Raw genomic sequence first — 21,164 nt, 5'->3', positions numbered from 1 at the left:
AAGTGGCCGCCTAATACAAGGTCTTGAAGATGTTTTCCTACATTATCTTCTAGGAGTTTTATGGTACTTTCTTTTATATTGAGATCTTTGGTCCATTTTGAGTTAATTTTTGTGTAGGGGGTGAGGTAGGGGTCCTCTTTCATTCTTTTGGATATGGATATCCAACTCTCCCAGCCCCATTTGTTGAAAAGACCATTATGACTCAGTTCAGTGACTTTGGGGGCCTTATCAAAGATCAGTCGGCCATAGATCTGAGGGTCTATCTCCGAATTCTCAATTCGATTCCATTGATCTATATGCCTATCTTTGTGCTAGTACCATGCTGTTTTGGCAACTATGGCTTTATAATAAGCTTCAAAGTCAGGGAGTGTAAGTCCTCCCACTTCGTTTTTCTTTTTTAGAGTGTCTTTAGCAATTCGAGGCATCTCCCCTTTCCAAATAAATTTGATAACTAGCTTTTCCAAGTCTGCAAAGTAGGTTGTTGGAATTTTGATTGGGATTGCATTGAATCTGTAGATGAGTTTGGGTAGAATTGACATCTTAAGGACATTTAGTCTTCCTATCCATAAACATGGAATATTTTTCCATCTTTTAAGGTCCCCTTCTATTTCTTTTAGTAGAGTTATGTAGTTTTCTTTGTATAGGTCTTTTACATCTTTGGTTAAGTTTATTCCTAGGTACTTGATTTTTTTAGTTGCTATTGAAAATGGTATCTTTTTCTTGAGTGTCTCTTCAGTTTGTTCATTTCTAGCATATAGAAACATTACTGACTTATGTGCATTAACCTTGTATCCCGCTACTTTGCTAAATTTGTTTATTAGCTCTAGTAGCTGTATCGTCGATTTCTCAGGGTTTTCTAGATATAAGATCATATCATCTGCAAACAATGATAGTTTTACTTCTTCTTTTCCAATTTGGATGCCTTTTATTTCTTTGTCTTGCCGGATTGCCCTGGCTAGCACTTCCAGCACAATGTTGAATAACAGTGGTGACAGCGGGCATCCTTGTCTTGTTCCTGATCTTAGAGGGAAGGCTTTCAGTCTCTCACCATTGAGTACTATGCTAGCTGTGGGTTTTTCATATATGCTCTTTATCATGTTGAGGAAGTTTCCTTCAATTCCTACCTTTTGAAGTGTTTTTATCAAAAAGGGATGTTGGATTTTGTCAAATGCTTTTTCAGCATCTATTGAGATGATCAATTGATTTTTCCCTTTTGACTTGTTAATGTGTTGTAATACATTGATTGATTTTCTTATGTTGAACCATCCTTGCATGCCTGGAATAAACCCCACTTGGTCATGGTGTATGATTTTTTTAATGTGTCTTTGGATTCGATTTGCAAGTATTTTGTTGAGGATTGTTGCATCTATATTCGTTAGGGAGATTGGCCGGTAGTTTTCCTTTTTTGCAGCATCTTTGCCTGGTTTTGGTATTAGATTGATGTTAGCTTCATAAAATGAGTTAGGTAGTGTTCCATTTTCTTCAATGTTTTGAAAGAGTTTGAGTAAGTATGTTGTCTCTTTTTACTGGAATTGTACACACATAGGCAACTGTAGGAGATTTAAGCATCCCCTGAAGGCCTTGGAAATGGGATAGTACATGTATACATAAGTATAACATTAGGCACGGTATAAGATCTTTTTAAAAATGTAAACGAATCAATAGAAATATGCTAAGTAGGGAGCATTCATGACGGTTATTGGGGGCAGTATGTATGCACAAGTTCTGGGGACAGAGTAGGCTTCAAGGAAATGATGGAACTTGGAAGGGCTGATAGGCATTCATAAGACAAAGCTTGTTATAAGCAGAGATGATAGCATGAGCAAACACACAGAGGCAAGAATGCACCTGAGCTGTTTGGATATCTGTGAGTATTGTGATCCCCTTCAAGATGATGACTATTTCTGATTTGCCTTTGCATTCTGCATTGTGCCTAGCACACAATACTTTTCTCATTATATAAACTCAACAAATACATGTTGAATTCAGTTCCACTTTTTACTCTTTATTATGGTTCCTGAGACCACCTTTCTCTGTGTCCTAATGCATTGTACCTTTGCTCTCATATATATACTTCTGCAGGAAAACAAGTTAAATAGGTGACTAGTTAACTTTAAAAAGAAGTTAAAAACTTAAGTTTTATATTATCAGAGAACAGCTTTTGATATTATATAAAATTGTATTTCTTAAATTGTATGTCTGGGAATAGTTGCTTTTTGAATCTGTGAAAGAAACATTTCTCTTAATTGTTTGTTTAGCTTTTGGGAATAGTTAAAATGGTCATTAAAGCATTTGATAAAATAGTAATGGCCCCAACCAAGTAAACTTTTGCTTAAATAAAAGCTAAGTGAAGTCTGTACTGCCATTGTAAAATAATGAATAAATGATAGATTACTATATAAGGATATGTTATAAATAAGGTTTCAAAACTATAATATCCTTCTTGAGAGATTTTTTTTTTTTCCCCTTGGAAAGCAACAATATCTATGAGGAAGAGACTGGGGGGTTGGTGGGAAGAGGGAGTGAAATTTTCTCCATTTTAGTTGAACAAAAAAGTCCACCTAAAAATAAAACATGCATACATGCTGTTGGGAATTCAATCGTGACCCTCATGAAGACATATTCAAATCCTGACAACAGGTCCTGTGGATGTTGACTCATTTGTGAATAGCATTTCCAAAGACCTATTGAGATGAGGTCAAATTGAATCAGGGTGGGCCTTAATTCATATGACTGGAATCCTTCTAAGCAGAGGAAATTCAGAAGCCATCAGTCAGGAGAAGCCAGAGAAAGGGAGAGAGATTGCCAGGTGTTGGGGGCAAAGATGCACGTACAAGCCAAGGAACACCAAGGATTGCTGGCAAGTCAGCATCAGAAGGCCACAGACTCCAGGAGAAAGCATGGCCTGGCAATAACCTTGATTTTAAACTTACAGCCTCCAATGTGAGAGAAAACATTCCTGTTGTTTAAGCCAACCAATTTGTGGTATCTGTCATAGCAGCCAAGTGTTTAGGGATGAAGTATAATATCTGCAAATTACTCTCAAATGGTTCTCCAGAAAATAAATAAATAAATAAATGTGGGTTCCAGAGAGCATGAGCACGAGCCCACAAGGGGGCTCAGAACAACTGGGGGGAAATGTTAATGACTGGTGAGTGTAGACGAAGAGCACATGTGCGTGCAACTTTTTGGTAAATTTGAAATTTTTCAAAATAAATACTGAAGGAAAATAAATAAGAACATGTATGCAAAAAAAAAAAAAAAAAAAAAAAAACATGCACTCATAGGCAAAAAATAGTAGACTTTCTTAATTATTGACCCTTCCTTACATGGTTGCAAAACATTCGTTGGAACAGTTTTCTTGGCTCACTGATTTTCTTGCCATTATTCCCAACAATAAATTAGTAGTGTCTGCATCAGTAAACTAGATATGTTATTTTAATTAATTTTAAATAATCTGTTTCTGCGTAATTTTATCTTTTGTGTTTATAATGTTATAATGTGAACTATTAATCTTAGCATATACTTTATTCAAGTACTATTTAATGAGTACCTGTTCTGTGCTAAACCATTTCATAGGTGCTATGGAGGCTGTAAAGACCAATAAAATATCAATTCCTTGAAACACTCATCTCTTCTACAGATTTCAGTTTGGTTTTTTTTTTTTTTCAGTAATAGGATAATATTATTCTGGTTCATCCACATAGCTGTCTCTTTCAGAGTTCCAACTTGTATTTGTAGGGTAGTTTTAGAGAAGTCAAAAGTAATGTAGAAGGAGATCTAAGATGGTGGCATGGAGAGGAGTGGAAGCTAGTTAGTCCCCCTGGAACAACTAACAAACAACCAGGAACAACTAGTAAATAATCTGGAATAACTGCGGGGGGACAGACATGACTGTCCACTCATCATGCACCAACCTAAATTGGGAGGAATGCCCGAGATCGCAGCATAAAATCTGTAAGTAAAAACTGCGGATCCAAGCTGGGAGCCCCCTCCTCCCATGGCCCGAGATGCAAAGCCTTGTGATGCTAGAGAGCAGCTTTCTCTGAGCAAGTCAATATAGCTCAACTGAGCTCCAAATAGGGTTTTAATTAACAAGTGTGGACTGCTCGATACAAATCCCCAACAGACCTGAGGGGGGCTTTCTGTCCCTGTTTCGGCTCATAGGAGAGAGCCTTAGCCATTTTCAGTTCCCAGTGCTCTGACCCAGACAAAGGTGGAGATAGCACAGATAGAGAGAGACCATTGAAATGCTAATGACCTCTCCCTAGGGGTCCATCTTCCCTGAGAAGAGAGATGTGGGGCCCAACTCTACTACCTGCCTTCCATTCAGAACCAGACCCCAGAGCCTGGGAGAGAACAGCCACAGGCCACACCTCCTTACACCAGTCTGGAGCTACAGGCTGACAGGTGCCACCTGCTGGGTGGAAAAGCACAGTGACTTGAGGCCTCACAGGGTGTAACAATCGAAGACACCCTCAGGAAAACCAGATACTGAATGGTTCTTCCTTCTGGGACTGGAGCCCATTTTGGTCTCGTTAAACCTGACTGGGGTAAGCAAGGAAACCATGCCTAGACAACAGAAAACTACAATCTACACTAAGAAAAACAAAGTTATGGCCCAGTCGAAGGAACAGACTTACACTTCAACTGAGATACAGGAATTTAAACAACTAATAGTAACTCAATTCAAAAAGTTTAGGGAAAAGAGATGAAGTGTATACTGAAAACATTGGGCATACATAAGGTAGAAATTGAAAGTTCAAAAAACCAACTGGCAGAATCTATGGCAATGAAAGGCACAACACAAGAGATGAAAGACACAATGGAAACATACAACAGCAGATCTTAAGAGGCAGAAGAAAACACTCAGGAACTGGAGAACAAGGCACGTGAAAGCCTACACACAAAAGAACACATAGAGAAATGAATGGAAAAATACAATCAACATCTCCAGGAACTTAAGGACAAAGTGAAAATCAGGAATGTATGTGTGTCATAGGTGTCCCAGAAAGAGAAGAAAAGGCAAAAGGGGCAGAAACAATAATAGAGAAAATAATCAATGAAAATTTCCCGTCTCTTATGAAAGACAAAATTACGGATCCAAGAAGTGCAGCGTACCCCAAACATAATAGATCTGAATAGGCCTACACCAAGACGTTTAATAATCAGATTATCAAACATCAGAGATAAAGAGAAAATTCTGAAAGCAGCAAGAGAAAAGCGATCCATCACATACAAAGGAAGCTTGATAAGACTATGTGCAGATTTCTCAAAAGAAACCATGGAGGCAAGAAGGAAGTGGGGTGATATACTTAAGAGACTGAAAGAGAAAAACCACCAACCAAGAATCCTATATCCAGCAAATGTATGGATTATATTGTCCTTCACATATGAGGGAGAGCTTAAAATATTCTCTGACAAACAGACAATGACAGAGTTTGTGAACAAGATACCTGCTCTACAGGAAACACTAAAGGAAGCACTGCAGACAGAAAGGAAAAGACAGGAGTGAGAGGAGATAGTAGCACAACAGTGTAAATATACTGAACAAAGATGACTCTGAGTATGGGTGAAAGAGGAAGGTTGGGATCATGTGGGACACCAGAACAAAAGGTGAAGGATTAAGACTGGGACTATGTAACTCAGGGAAACCTAGGGTGCTCAATGATTGTAATAAAAGGTAAAAATACATTTTTACATGAGGTAGACAAATGAATGTCAGCATTGCAAGGTGTTAAAAATAGGGTGGGATTGGTGGGAAAATACAATCAATGCAAACTAGATACTATAGTTAATGGAAACATTGTATTATGCTTCCTTTAGTATAACAAAGGCAGTATACCAAAGCTAAATGCATATCGGGGAGCACATAGAGGAAGGATATGGGACTCCTGGCATTGGTGATGTTGTCTGACTCTTTATTCTACTTTAGGTTAATGCTATCTTTCCTTTTGTTGCTTTCTAGCTGTCATGTTTTTGTTGATGTTGTTCTCTCTCTCTTTTTCTTTTCTTTTTCTTTTGTCTGTCTGCCTTCTTTGACTTTTCCTCCTTTGTGGAAGAAATGGAGATGTCCTTATATAGATAGTGGCAATGGTCCTGAATACATAAATATGTGACTATAAGGGAACCAGTGATTGTTTACTTAGGAAGGAATGTATGGTGTGTGAAGAAAACCGTCTTAAAAGAAAGGGGTTGATGAAAAAACCTTGAGGCACTATATTGAGTGAAATAAGACAGACACATAAAGGCAAATTTTGCAGGATCTCACTGATATGAACTAATTATAATATGTAAACTCATAGACATGAAATATAAGTTGCCAGCGTATAGAATGAGGCTTAAGAATGGGGAGCGGTTGCTTATTATGAGCAGAATGTTCAACTAGGGTGAACTTAAATGTTTGGAAATGGACAGGGGTGAATGTAGCATGTTGTGAGAATAACTTAACAGTGCTGAAAGGTATGTGAGGGTGGTGGAAAGGGGAAGCTCAGAGTCACATATGTCACCAGAAGGAAAGTTGGAGGTTAAAAAATGGGAATCTAGGGAGGCGGGGCAAGATGGCAGACTGGTGAGCTGTATGTTTTAGTTACTCCTCCGGGAAAGTAGGTAGAAAGCCAGGAACTGCGTGGACTGGACACCACAGAGCAATCTGACTTTGGGCATACTTCATAGAACACTCATGAAAACGTCGAACTGCTGAGATCAGCGAAATCTGTAAGTTTTTGCGGCCAGGGGACCCGCGCCCCTCCCTGCCAGGCTCAGTCCCGTGGGAGGAGGGGCTGTCAGCTCCGGGAAGGAGAAGGGAGAACTGCAGTGGCTACTCTTATCGGAAACTCATTCTACTGATCCAGACTCCAACCATTGATAGACTGAGACCAGACACCAGAGAATCTGAGAGCAGCCAGCCCAGCAGAGAGGAGACAGGCATAGAAAAAAAAAAACAGCACGAAAAACTCCAAAATAAAAGCAGAGGATTTTTGGAGTTCTGGTGAACACAGAAAGGGGAAGGGCGGAGCTCAGGCCCTAAGGCGCATATGCAAATCCCGAAGAAAAGCCGATCTCTCTGCCCTGTGGACCTTTCCTTAATGGCCCTGGTTGCTTTGTCTCTTAGCATTTCAATAACCCATTAGATCTCTGAGGAGGGCCCTTTTTTTTTTTTTTTTTTTTTTTAATCCTTTTTTCTTTTTCTAAAACAATTACTCTAAGAAGCCCAATACAGAAAGCTTCAGAGACTTTCAATTTGGGCACGTCAAGTCAAGAGCAGAACTAAGAGAGCTCTGAGACAAAAGGCAATAATTCAGTGGCTGAGAAAATTCACTAAACACCACAACTTCCCAAGAAAAGGGGGGTGTCCGTTCACAGCCACCATCCTGGTGGACAGGAAACACTCCTGCCCATCGCCAGCCCCATAGCCCAGAGCTGCCCCAGACAACCCAGTGTGACGGAAGTGCTTCAAATAACAGGCACACACCACGAAACTGGGCGTGGACATTAGCCTTCCCTGCAACCTCAGCTGATTGTCCCAGAGTTGGGAAGGTGGAGCAGTATGAATTAACAAAGCCCCATTCAGCCATCATTTGAGCAGACTGGGAGCCTCCCTACACAGCCCAGCAGCCCAGAACTGCCCTGGGGGGACGGCACTCACCTGTGACATAGCACAGTCATCCCTCAACAGAGGACCCGGGGTGCACAACCTGAAAGAGGGGCCCACTTGCAAGTCTCAGGAGCCATACGCCAATACCAAGGACTTGTGGGTCAGTGGCAGAGACAAACTGTGGCAGGACTGAACTGAAGGATTAGACTATTGCAGCAGCTTTAAAACTCTAGGATCACCAGGGAGATTTGATTGTTAGCACCACCCTCCCTCCCCGACTGCCCAGAAACACGCCCCACATACAGGGCAGGCAACACCAACTACACACGCAAGCTTGGTACACCAATTGGGCCCCACAAGACTCACTCCCCCACTCACCAAAAAGGCTAAGCAGGGGAGAACTGGCTTCTGGAGAACAGGTGGCTCGTGGACGCCACCTGCTGGTTAGTTAGAGAAAGTGTACTCCACGAAGCTGTAGATCTGATAAATTAGAGATAAGGACTTCAATAGGTCTACAAACCCTAAAAGAACCCTATCAAGTTCAGCAAATGCCACGAGGCCAAAAACAACAGAAAATTATAAAGCATATGAGAAAACCAGACGATATGGATAACCCAAGCCCAAGCACCCAAATCAAAAGACCAGAAGAGACACAGCACCTAGAGCAGCTACTCAAAGAACTAAAGATGAACAGTGAGACCATAGTACAGGATATGAAGGAAATCAAGAAGACTCTAGAAGAGCATAAAGAAGACATTGCAAGACTAAATAAAAAAATGGATGATCTTATGGAAATTAAAGAAACTGTTGACCAAATTAAAAAGATTCTGGACACTCATAGTACAAGACTAGAGGAAGTTGAACAACGAATCAGTGACCTGGAAGATGACACAATGGAAAATGAAAGCATAAAAGAAAGAATGGGGAAAAAAATTGAAAAAATCGAAATGGACCTCAGGGATATGATAGATAATATGAAACGTCCAAATATAAGACTCATTGGTGTCCCAGAAGGGGAAGAAAAGGGTAAAGGTCTAGGAAGAGTATTCAAAGAAATTGTTGGGGAAAACTTCCCAAATCTTCTAAACAACATAAATACACAAATCATAAATGCTCAGCGAACTCCAAATAGAATAAATCCAAATAAACCCACTCCGAGACATATTCTGATCACACTGTCAAACACAGAAGAGAAGGAGCAAGTTCTGAAAGCAGCAAGAGAAAAGCAATTCACCACATACAAAGGAAACAGCATAAGACTAAGTAGTGACTACTCAGCAGCCACCATGGAGGCGAGAAGGCAGTGGCACGATATATTTAAAATTCTGAGTGAGAAAAATTTCCAGCCAAGAATACTTTATCCAGCAAAGCTCTCCTTCAAATTTGAGGGAGAGCTTAAATTTTTCACAGACAAACAAATGCTGAGAGAATTTGCTAACAAGAGACCTGCCCTACTGGAGATACTAAAGGGAGCCCTACAGACAGAGAAACAAAGACAGGACAGAGAGACTTGCAGAAAGGTTCAGTACTAAAGAGGTTCGGTATGGGTACAATAAAGGATATTAATAGACAGAGGGGAAAAATATGGCAAACATAAACCAAAGGATAAGATGGCCGATTCAAGAAATGCCTTCACGGTTATACCGTTGAATGTAAATGGATTAAACTCCCCAATTAAAAGATATAGATTCGCAGAATGGATCAAAAAAAATGAACCATCAGTATGCTGCATACAAGAGACTCATCTTAGACACAGGGACACTAAGAAACTGAAAGTGAAAGGATGGAAAAAAATATTTCATGCAAGCTACAGCCAAAAGAAAGCAGGTGTAGCAATATTAATCTCAGATAAAATAGACTTCAAATGCAGGGATGTTTTGAGAGACAAAGAAGGCCACTACATACTAATAAAAGGGGCAATTCAGCAAGAAGAAATAACAATCGTAAATGTCTATGCACCCAATCAAGGTGCCACAAAATACATGAGAGAAACACTGGCAAAACTAAAGGAAGCAATTGATGTTTCCACAATAATTGTGGGAGACTTCAACACATTACTCTCTCCTATAGATAGATCAACCAGACAGAAGACCAATAAGGAAATTGAAAACCTAAACAATCTGATAAATGAATTAGATTTAACAGACATCTACAGGACATTACATCCCAAATCACCAGGATACACATACTTTTCTAGTGCTCACGGAACTTTCTCCAGAATAGATCATATGCTGGGACATAAAACAAGCCTCAATAAATTTAAAAAGATTGAAATTATTCAAAGCACATTCTCTGACCACAATGGAATACAATTAGAAGTCAATAACCATCAGAGACTTAGAAAATTCACAAATACCTGGAGGTTAAACAACACACTCCTAAACAATCAGTGGGTTAAAGAAGAAATAGCAAGAGAAATTGCTAAATATATAGAGACGAATGAAAATGAGAACACAACATACCAAAACCTATGGGATGCAGCAAAAGCAGTGCTAAGGGGGAAATTTATAGCACTAAACGCATATATTAAAAAGGAAGAAAGAGCCAAAATCAAAGAACTAATGGATCAACTGAAGAAGCTAGAAAATGAACAGCAAACCAATCCTAAACCAAGTAGAAGAAAAGAAATAACAAGGATTAAAGCAGAAATAAATGACATAGAGAACAAAAAAACAATAGAGAGGATAAATATCACCACAAGTTGGTTCTTTGAGAAGATCAACAAGATTGACAAGACCCTAGCTAGACTGACAAAATCAAAAAGAGAGAAGACCCATATAAACAAAATAATGAATGAAAAAGGTGACATAACTGCAGATCCTGAAGAAATTAAAAAATTATAAGAGGATATTATGAACAACTGTATGGCAACAAACTGGACAGTGTAGAAGAAATGGACAATTTCCTGGAAACATATGAACAACCTAGACTGACCAGAGAAGAAATAGAAGACCTCAACCAACCCATCACAAGCAAAGAGATCCAATCAGTCAACAAAAATCTTCCCACAAATAAATGCCCAGGGCCAGACGGCTTCACAGGGGAATTCTACCAAACTTTCCAGAAAGAACTGACACCAATCTTACTCAAACTCTTTCAAAACATTGAAGAAAATGGAACACTACCTAACTCATTTTATGAAGCTAACATCAATCTAATACCAAAACCAGGCAAAGATGCTACAAAAAAGGAAAACTACCGGCCAATCTCCCTAATGAATATAGATGCAAAAATCCTCAACAAAATACTTGCAAATCAAATCCAAAGACACATTAAAAAAATCATACACCATGAGCAAGTGGGGTTCATTCCAGGCATGCAAGGATGGTTCAACATAAGAAAAACAATCAATGCATTACAACACATTAAAAACTCGAAAGGGAAAAATCAATTGATCATCTCAATAGATGCTGAAAAAGCATTTGACAAAATCCAACATCCCTTTTTGATAAAAACACTTCAAAAGGTAGGAATTGAAGGAAACTTCCTCAACATGATAAAGAGCATATATGAAAAACCCACAGCCAGCATAGTACTCAATGGTGAGAGACTGAAAGCCTTCCCTCTAAGATCAGGAACAAGACAAGGATGCCCGCTATCACCACTGTTATTCAACATTGTGCTGGAAGTGCTAGCCAGGGCAATCCGGCAAGACAAAGAAATAAAAGGCATCCAAATTGGAAAAGAAGAAGTAAAACTGTCATTGTTTGCAGACGATATGATCTTATATCTAGAAAACCCTGAGAAATCGACGATACAGCTACTAGAGCTAATCAACAAATTTAGCAAAGTAGCGGGATACAAGATTAATGCACATAAGTCAGTAATGTTTCTATATGCTAGAAATGAACAAACTGAAGAGACACTCAAGAAAAAGATACCATTTTCAACAGCAACTAAAAAAATCAAGTACCTAGGAATAAACTTAACCAAAGATGTAAAAGACCTATACAAAGGAAACTACATAACTCTACTAAAAGAAATAGAAGGGGACCTTAAAAGATGGAAAAATATTCCATGTTCATGGATAGGAAGACTAAATGTCATTAAGATGTCAATTCTACCCAAACTCATCTACAGATTCAATGCAATCCCAGTCAAAATTCCAACAACCTACTTTGCAGATTTGGAAAAGCTAGTTATCAAATTTATTTGGAAAGGGAAGATGCCTCGAATTGCTAAAGACACTCTAAAAAAGAAAAACGAAGTGGGAGGACTTACACTCCCTGACTTCGAAGCTTATTATAAAGCCACAGTTGCCAAAACAGCATGGTACTGGCACAAAGATAGACATATAGATCAATGGAATCGAATTGAGAATTCAGAGATAGACCCTCAGATCTATGGCCGACTGATCTTTGATAAGGCCCCCAAAGTCACTGAACTGAGTCATAATGGTCTTTTCAACAAATGGGGCTGGGAGAGTTGGATATCCATATCCAAAAGAATGAAAGAGGACCCCTACCTCACCCCCTGCACAAAAATTAACTCAAAATGGACCAAAGATCTCAATATAAAAGAAAGCACCATAAAACTCCTAGAAGATAATGTAGGAAAACATCTTCAAGACCTTGTATTAGGCGGCCACTTCCTAGACTTTACACCCAAAGCACAAGCAACAAAAGAGAAAATAGATAAATGGGAACTCCTCAAGCTTAGAAGTTTCTGCACCTCAAAGGAATTTCTCAAAAAGGTAAAGAGGCAGCCAACTCAATGGGAAAAAATTTTTGGAAACCATGTATCTGACAAAAGACTGATATCTTGCATATACAAAGAAATCCTACAACTCAATGACAATAGTACAGACAGCCCAATTATAAAATGGGCAAAAGATATGAAAAGACAGTTCTCTGAAGAGGAAATACAAATGGCCAAGAAACACATGAAAAAATGTTCAGCTTCACTAGCTATTAGAGAGATGCAAATTAAAACCACAATGAGATACCATCTAACACCGGTTAGAATGGCTGCCACTAAACAAACAGGAAACTACAAATGCTGGAGGGGATGTGGAGAAATTGGAACTCTTATTCATTGTTGGTGGGACTGTATAATGGTTCAGCCACTCTGGAAGTCAGCCTGGCAGTTCCTTAGAAAACTAGATATAGAGTTACCATTCGATCCAGCGATTGCACTTCTCGGTATATACCCGGAAGATCGGAAAGCCGAGACACGAACAGATATCTGCACGCCAATGTTCATAGCAGCATTATTCACAATTGCCAAGAGATGGAAACAACCCAAACGTCCTTCAACAGATGAGTGGATAAATAATATGTGGTATATACACACGATGGAATACTACGCGGCAGTAAGAAGGAACGATCTCGTGAAACATATGACAACATGTATGAACCTTGAAGACATAATCCTGAGTGAAATAAGCCAGGCACAAAAAGAGAAATATTATATGCTACCACTAATGTGAACTTTGAAAAATGTAAAACGAATGGTTTATAATGTAGAATGTAGGGGAACTAGCAGTAGAGAGCAATTAAGGAAGGGGGAACAATATTCCAAGAAGAACAGATAAGCTATTTAACGTTCTGGGGATGACCAGAAATGACTATGGTCTGTTAATTTCTGATGGATATGGTAGGAACAAGTTCACAGAAAGGTTGCTATATTATGTAACTTTCTTGGGGTAAAGTAGGAACATGTTGGAAGTTAAGCAGTTATCTTAGGTTAGTTGTCTTTTTCTTACTCCCTTGTTATGGTCTCTTTGAAATGTTCTTTTATTGTATGTTTGTTTTCTTTTTAACTTTTTTTTCATACAGTTGATTTAAAAAAGAAGGGAAAGTTAAAAAAAAAAAAGAAAGAAAGAAAAACAAGGAAAAAAAAATGATGTAGTGCCCCCTTGAGGAGTCTGTGGAGAATGCAGGGGTATTCGCCTACCCCACCTCCATGGTTGCTAACATGACCACAGACATAGGGGACTGGTGGTTTGATGGGTTGAGCCCTCTACCATAAGTTTTACCCTTGGGAAGACGGTTGCTGCAAAGGAGAGGCTAGGCCTCCCTATATTTGTGCCTAAGAGTCTCCTCCTGAATGCCTCTTTGTTACTCAGATGTGGCCCTCTCTCTCTGGCTAAGCCAACTTGAAAGGTGAAATCACTGCCCTCCCCTCTACGTGGGATCAGACACCCAGGGGAGTGAATCTCCCTGGCAACGTGGAATATGACTCCCGGGGAGGAATGTAGACCTGGCATCGTGGGATGGAGAACATCTTCTTGACCAAAAGGGGGATGTGAAAGGAAATGAAATAAGGTTCAGTGGCAGAGAGATTCCAAATCGAGCCGAGAGATCACTCTGGTGGGCACTCTTACGCACACTTTAGACAACCCTTTTTAGGTTCTAAAGAATTGGGGTAGCTGGTGGTGGATACCTGAAACTATCAAACTACAACCCAGAACCCATGAATCTCGAAGACAGTTGTATAAAAATGTAGCTTATGAGGGGTGTCAATGGGATTGGGAAAGCCATAAGGACCACACTCCACTTTGTCTAGTTTATGGATGGATGAGTAGAAAAATAGGGGAAGGAAACAAACAGACAAAGGTACCCAGTGTTCTTTTTTACTTCAATTGCTCTTTTTCACTCTAATTATTATTCTTGTTATTTTTGTGTGTGTGCTAATGAAGGTGTCAGGGATTGATTTAGGTGATGAATGTACAACTATGTAATGGTACTGTAAACAATCGAAAGTACGATTTGTTTTGTACGACTGCATGGTATGTGAATATATCTCAATAAAAAAAAATTTCAAAAAAAAAAAATGGGAATCTATAAAACAATGAATCTTGTGGTGGACAATGTCCATGATTAACTACAAATACTAGAACTCTCTTTCATGAACTAGAATAAATGTATGACACTATAACCAGAAGTTAATAATTGAGAGGAATATAGGAAAAAATATATACCTGTTGCAAACTATATACTACACTTATTAGTATTTTAACATTTTTTCATCAACAGTAACAAATGTACTATACCAGAACTATGAATCAATAATGGAGAGGGGGTGTGGTTAGGGGTATGGGAGGATTTGAGTTTCCTTTTTTTGTCTTTATTTCTTTTCTGGAGTGATGAAAATGTTCTAAAAATTGAAAAAAAAAATGTGGTAATGAATGCACATCTGTATGATGGTACCATGGGCAATTGATTGTACACTTTGGATCTTTGGATTGTTGTATGGTGTGTGAACAATCTCAATAAAAATTATATATATATTAAAAAATAAAAATAAATAGAGGACAGTTTTGCTCTGTGCAAAATCAACTTGCCTGATTATGGTTGTGTATATGGGCCTCATTTATCTTAGCTAGCTTTCAAATCCAGAGTCGGTGTGAAAACTTTGGAATTTTTTTAATTCTTGGGAACTTGACTCTTTGGGTTTTCCCTAACTCTTGGGAGCCTGAGTGAGGTTTTATTTTTATTGAATTATAGCAGAACTTTGAATTATAATGGTGATAAATTAAATATAATATTAGACATTATGGAAATTCTTTTATAAATTAGTTTGCCTGTTTCTTAAAAGTATAAATATTAGAGACACTTTTTGAGACACATACATTGATCGTAAGGTGATATATTTCAAGAATTTCTTAACATATTAAGTTATTAATACGTTAATAACTTCCTACCTAATTTTTGCCTACCCAAGTTCATTTTATTTAACCAATATTTAATGTAATTAATTAAAAAGACCCAAGTTTTATTATCTCTTTTACATATAAATATAATGATCTATTTTCAGATTCTTTGGATCATATAGAAAGTTTGTTGTATAAATGGTTCATCAAATTTTAAAGGCATTAACCCTTTTTACACTTCGCTTTGTTAGTATTTCCTTCAGAGTACTGTTTGCCTTTTTAAAAATATCTAATTTTTCAAGTACATATAGCTCTAAGATAAGGATGGTACATATTTGAGAAGCATAACTTTGATATTGAGATAGAGTAAACCCTTGTTTCAAGTCTAGTCTTTATTGTGTAGTTGTCCTGTTTCAGGGACAGAATTTGGTCAATGATAAATGCAAATCTTTGTTCCATCAGCAGTGTTGTCTTGGGAATCTTTCACAGTATTACCAGTTTCACAGATTTGAAACAAAAAGTCTAGTGAAACTGAGGCTAGGAATTAAGTTGGTGAAAATGTATTACAATATTGGACTAACCTCTGTTCCTTGTAGTTTTGTTCAATTCTATATTGAAACATTTGTTAGGGCCTGCTCCATGCCCAATGCCAAGGGATAAAAGAGAGGAAAGACATAGCCTTACCTTTGAGGAACTTTCAGTTAATGTAGTATATTTTTGGGCTCAAATTTATATAAAAATATAGTTAAGTTCAAAAATTACTTATGTTTTTAGGAAAAATCATAGATCCTTGTTCAAACCTGTCCATCAAAGCCAATATGGGAGGATTTGTGGGGAGGGGCTTCCATGGACTTCAGGTTAAAAATCCCTTGGTCTGATGGAAAAGAGAGGGGTAAGAAGCATGAATCAAAAAATATTAGTTTTCATATGAAGTCTTTTCTGTGTGGACATTATAGGGTGACCAAAAAAATAAGGTCCACCAGTTCTTAACTTTCAGTGCTCACCAGTTTCATGTGCTTTGAAATCTGTGTTGCACTGTGATTTTAAGAGCCCAAAGAGAACAAACTAACATACCAATGCAGTGCTTGGGAGAAATATAAAAAGGCACATCTGATCTGATCTGATCCCTCATTTTTACCAGTGGTCCAAGGGTAGTACAATAAGTAGTTTAAGAGGTCTGGATTTATTTTTATTTAAAACAGATTGTTATTTTTAAAGTGAGGTATAATAACAAGAATGGATACTTCTGAGATCTTTAATATAAGAAAATCTTTCCACACATCCATATTCTTACAGTACAAAGATTGCTATTTTGGAGACTAACTTTAAGAAAGTATATATAACTAGGTAGAACCAGAATAAGCAACTTCTGGCAGGAGGTTATTTTTAATCCATGCAAAGCTTTAGAAAAGAATTTTAAAGAACATTATTGATGATCATGCTGATAATAAGAATAGCTTTTATTTGACTCATTTCTATGTGTTGGGCATAGTATTAACCACTTAAAAATATTATTTTACATGTGAGAACAGTAGTTATTATTTGCATCCTATAAATGAGGAAACTAAGGATTATAGGGAGAAAGTATTTTGTCCAAGTTCATCCCACTAATAAGTAGCAGTGGTGGGATTTGAATTCCCAAAGTCTGATGGCTACTGAGCCTGATCACAGCAAGTCCTTCTACCTTTTTAGAACTAGGTGGGTTTATTGCTTTGGGTCCCTTTAATATTTTAGCTTTTATCCCTATATTTCATTTGCCTCTGATTTCACTTAATGCGATGAATGAAATTAAGAAGCTATCTTAAAGAAGTCCTCGAGAATTGACTGTAAAACCTACATCATGTAGTGATATAGCACTTTTCCCTTTTTATAACTGGCTGTTTTCTAACTTGCAGGTTTTAAATGCACAGAGAGCAGGATTCAAAGCAGCCATAGTTCACAATGTTGATTCTGATGACCTCATTAGCATGGGATCCAACGACAGTAAGTACAGGTATCACTTTTCTTCTATCCTGTTTGACAGATCATTCAAAACAAAAAATTAACAGATTTCCCTTCTTTCATTTTCTGTTTGAGACAAAATTTCTTGTTTATTAGAAAGATAATTCCCAATTCTTAACCCTCTTGAAACAATTTTATTTATAATGGATGTGGAATTCACTTGTTCTTTTCTGAACCTATATGTTTTACTTTAGAAGATTTGTTGATATTTTGGTGAAAACTAAGTCCTGAGTTAAGAATCCCATAGAAAGATTTTTGTGATTTATTTAGAGATTCACAATATTAAATTTTAAGATAATGCTGATATACCAAGAAGCTACTGTATTCTTGTGGAATTTCAAAGCCACATACACTTTCTTCTATCAGTTGGTTATTAGTCACTTAATAATATAAATGGGCATGTTGGTAGTTTTCATTTGAAATGAGAGTAACTTTGCTTACTCTCTATTAGCATGTAGGGAAAACGAACCAATTTTATTGAAATAACTAGCCTTAATTAGACTATGACTTTTAAGCTGTATGCTTTGACTTATTTTCTTTCACTCAGGGAACTATGGATTTTATCAAAACCTTTCTAAGTTTTACCAAGATGATTCATTACTGACATACATGATTACATGATATTTCATTTTTTTCTTTTAGTACATAACCCTAATACCTTTTCCATTGATTCATATATTCAAGGAAGACTTGAAACAAGGAGCAGACATAAAGCTGTGGACTGACTTAGTACACTGGAGCATATTTAGGACTTTATATCCTTAATAGGGAATATTTTGTATTCCTTGAATATAGAGTCCTCTTTTTGTAGTCTAAAACGTTGTTGTTTGAATAGAATTCTTCCTTTACTCCTAATATAATCTCAGGCAAAATTACAACATACAAAATGTAAAACTTGCTACAGTTCCTTAATTAATTTCTTTATATTTTAATTTATCATTATTATGCTTCCAGCTGATTATATCTTCATTGATTGTAGAATCCATGTTGTACCCTAGGAGGTTCGAGTATTTCAGGAGCAGTTTGACAACCACTGCTGGGAATTAGAGGAATTGATAAAGGGAGTTTATTTAGCAAATAAAGAAGGACTGTTGGTACTACAGATTTGACACATTTTCCTTCTTATTTATCTCCTTTTTTTTTTTTTTTTTTTTTTTTTAACAAAAATTATTATCCCAGGTGATACATCCCAGGTTGGTAACTTTTGTGGCCTGTATATATTACTAGCAGAATGGAAACCACACATATTCTGGAAATAAAGCTGCATTCAAATTCAAGCTCCCAGTTGTATTACAGTTATAACTTTGAGCAAGTTACCAACTGTGTATCTTGCCAAAGGCCTGAGCCCAGCATGTAGCAAATCCTCAAGACCTTCTCAAGGGCTAAGTATGTTTTGGGTTGAACAAACTGATTAGTATTTGTGAACTGGTATTACTCTTTGACATGTTTTCAATAAAAATTTGACAAGCTGTATAAGTCTCAGTTCCCCAATAGTGTTGGTTCCTAAGGAGAATGTGCTAAATTTTAAAAGTAGCACGTAATCATACAATACTCTGTTGCCATGGAAATTGTTCCAATTTAGTTATTTTATTTCAAAGATTGCTTAGATTTCACTTCTTGACTTTATTGCTTGGATTACTTTCTATGCTATTTTGCTCCATCCACACGTGTGTGTGTGTGTGTGTGTGTGTGTGTGTGTGTGTGCGCGCGCGCGCGCGCGCACATGTGTATATGTGTTTATGTGTTTAAACATCTCATATATCCAGAGACAAGTATTGTAAAGATCTTTACCACTTTCAAATTTGTTGTTACTTGACAGAGGAAAGGAAAGTATGGGTTTATCTAGTGGGGCATGTATCTATCCCTCTTTTCAAGGCATTCTTAGCTACAAATAGTGGAAGAATAAAAGAAAGGAAGTTCAAATGTCTGGAAACAAAAGGAAAGTTTAAAAGCCCTTTGCTGCCAACTCTTCACACAAGGAATGTGTCAGTTTTTATTTCAGCCAGGACACAGGATGGGTTAACTCAGTGAGCCAATAACAACCTTTATCTTCAGGAGGCGGCAGAAATGTGATGGAAAATACCCTAACTTTAGAACCCGAAATTGTGGGTCTATTCCAGGTTAGTGGGTATACAAATTAGCCTGTGCCCTTGGGAGAGTTACTTAATCTTTCTGAGTGCATTCTTTTCATCTCTAAAAGTGTGAATAATTTTGATGTTTATTTGACCTGACAAGGTTGTAAAGATTATGTGAGAGAAAGTGTATGAGAAAACCTGTGCCATGGCAGCATGGGCAGAGCCTAAATAGGACGTCAGAAGACTCAGGTTTGAGTTCAGGCTGTGCAAATTCCTAATTATATATCCAAGGCAAGTTACCTGTATTTCTGGGTTTGTTTCTTCTTTTTCTCTTGCTTCATTCCTTCAGCAAACATTTTTTGACTGCCTGCTCTGCATTAAGCACTGTTTTAGGCACTGTAACTATAGCAGGGATTAATGTAATCAAAAACTGACCTCATGGCTTGCATTGACGTGGTAGAGTGCAATAGTTAAGAGTTTCTGGGAACTGCCTGCTAAGGTTTGAATCCCAGCTCCACTCCTACTGGCTGTGGGACCTTGGATACCTTACATAGTATCTTTGTGCCGCAGTTTTCTGATCTATAAGATGGGAATGATAATTGTGCTTACCTCATTGGGTTGTTGTGAGGATTAAATGAATTAAGACATATTCAGCATCTAGAATACTGCCTTGCTTTTAGTAATCATTCACTGGTTGTTTAGCTATTATTACTGCTGTTCTGTTGTTACTATCACATTCTAGGCTAGGAGAAAGGCAGTAAACACATAATCATATAGATGTGCTATAATGTCATGTAATGACAAGTGCTATGAAGAAAAATATGTCTCGCTAAGGGGATATAGAGTGACAAGGGTAAGAAGTGGGTGGGTCTTAGGTAAGGTGGTTGGAGAAGTCTTGTCTGAGACATTGACATTTGAGCTTAGATTAAAGTGAGGGGCTGAGTCATACAGATTTCTGGAAGAGGAGCCAAGCAGAGGGAACAGCAAGTGCAAAAGCCCTAAGTATAGCGTGCTTGGTGTTTTTAAAGCATGGCAGAAATCCAATGGCTGGAGTGCAGTGAGGGAGGGAGAGAGTATCGGGGGATGAAGTTAGAGAGGGAGACAGAGGCCAAATCATGAATTTATTCTAAGTAGGTTCTGAACAGATGATCTTAATTTATATTTTTAAAAGGATCACTGTGGCTATTCTTTGGAGAACAGACTGAAGGTGAAGATGAAAGTCAGGCAAGAGGGCCAACAGAGACACCAGGTAGAAAGTTGCTGCAGTAGCCAGGCAAAAGATAATGATGGGTTGGACTATTAGGATTGCGGGTGTACTTTTAAGTTGGCAGGATTTGATATAGGGAGCAAAGGAAAGAGTGTAGTCAAGGTTGACTTCAAGATGTTTAGCCTGAGCAACTAAGTGAATGATGATGGTGTTTATGGAGATGACAGAGACTAGGCCTAGAGCTGATTGAGAAGCAGGAAACATTAAGAATTCTGTTTGAGAAACATTAAGTTAGAAACATTTCTTAGGCAACCAAGTGGAAGTATTGAACAGGCAATTGGGTGTAAGAATCTGGAGAAGTTGGGACTGGTGATTTAAATTATGAATTATTTATGATATTATGATAATACTGTTTGGCAGTACATACTTCACAGAGTTGTTTTGTGAATTAAGATTTAGTGTTTTTTTTTAAAGTGCTTGGTGAACTTCTACATATTCGGTTTTGTTTTCAGTAGATAATGTTGCGAAGTCTTTAAGATGAATATTCATATTTGCACGCAGCATTTTTTTCCCTTCCTATTAATCAGACTGAAGTGAGAAGCTTTTTACATCTCTTTAGCTGTCATAACCCAAGAAGTTATATTACTTCCTATAATTTTAAGTCTGTAGTTACAAGCCAAAAGTATCAGG

General features: G+C 37.7%; 1 protein-coding gene across 2 annotated transcripts in view; it reads left to right on the top strand.

Annotated features, from left to right (window-relative positions):
* The window catches only part of RNF13 (ring finger protein 13), a 213,751-nt gene that overhangs the window by 120,816 nt on the left and 71,771 nt on the right, over positions 1–21,164 (top strand). The window contains exon 5 of one of the 2 annotated variants that reach the window (XM_037842832.1): positions 17,087–17,174. In XM_037842832.1, the coding sequence (XP_037698760.1) occupies positions 17,087–17,174 (88 nt within the window). Of the gene's footprint in view, positions 1–17,086; positions 17,185–21,164 lie in introns of both variants that reach the window. The other variant, XM_037842842.1, reaches the window with a different exon arrangement.

The sequence above is a fragment of the Choloepus didactylus genome, chromosome 1, assembly GCF_015220235.1.
Source record: "Choloepus didactylus isolate mChoDid1 chromosome 1, mChoDid1.pri, whole genome shotgun sequence".
Taxonomy (NCBI): domain Eukaryota; kingdom Metazoa; phylum Chordata; class Mammalia; order Pilosa; family Megalonychidae; genus Choloepus; species Choloepus didactylus.
Note: the sequence above shows the minus strand (reverse complement) of the source record. Positions and strands in the feature narration are given on the sequence as shown.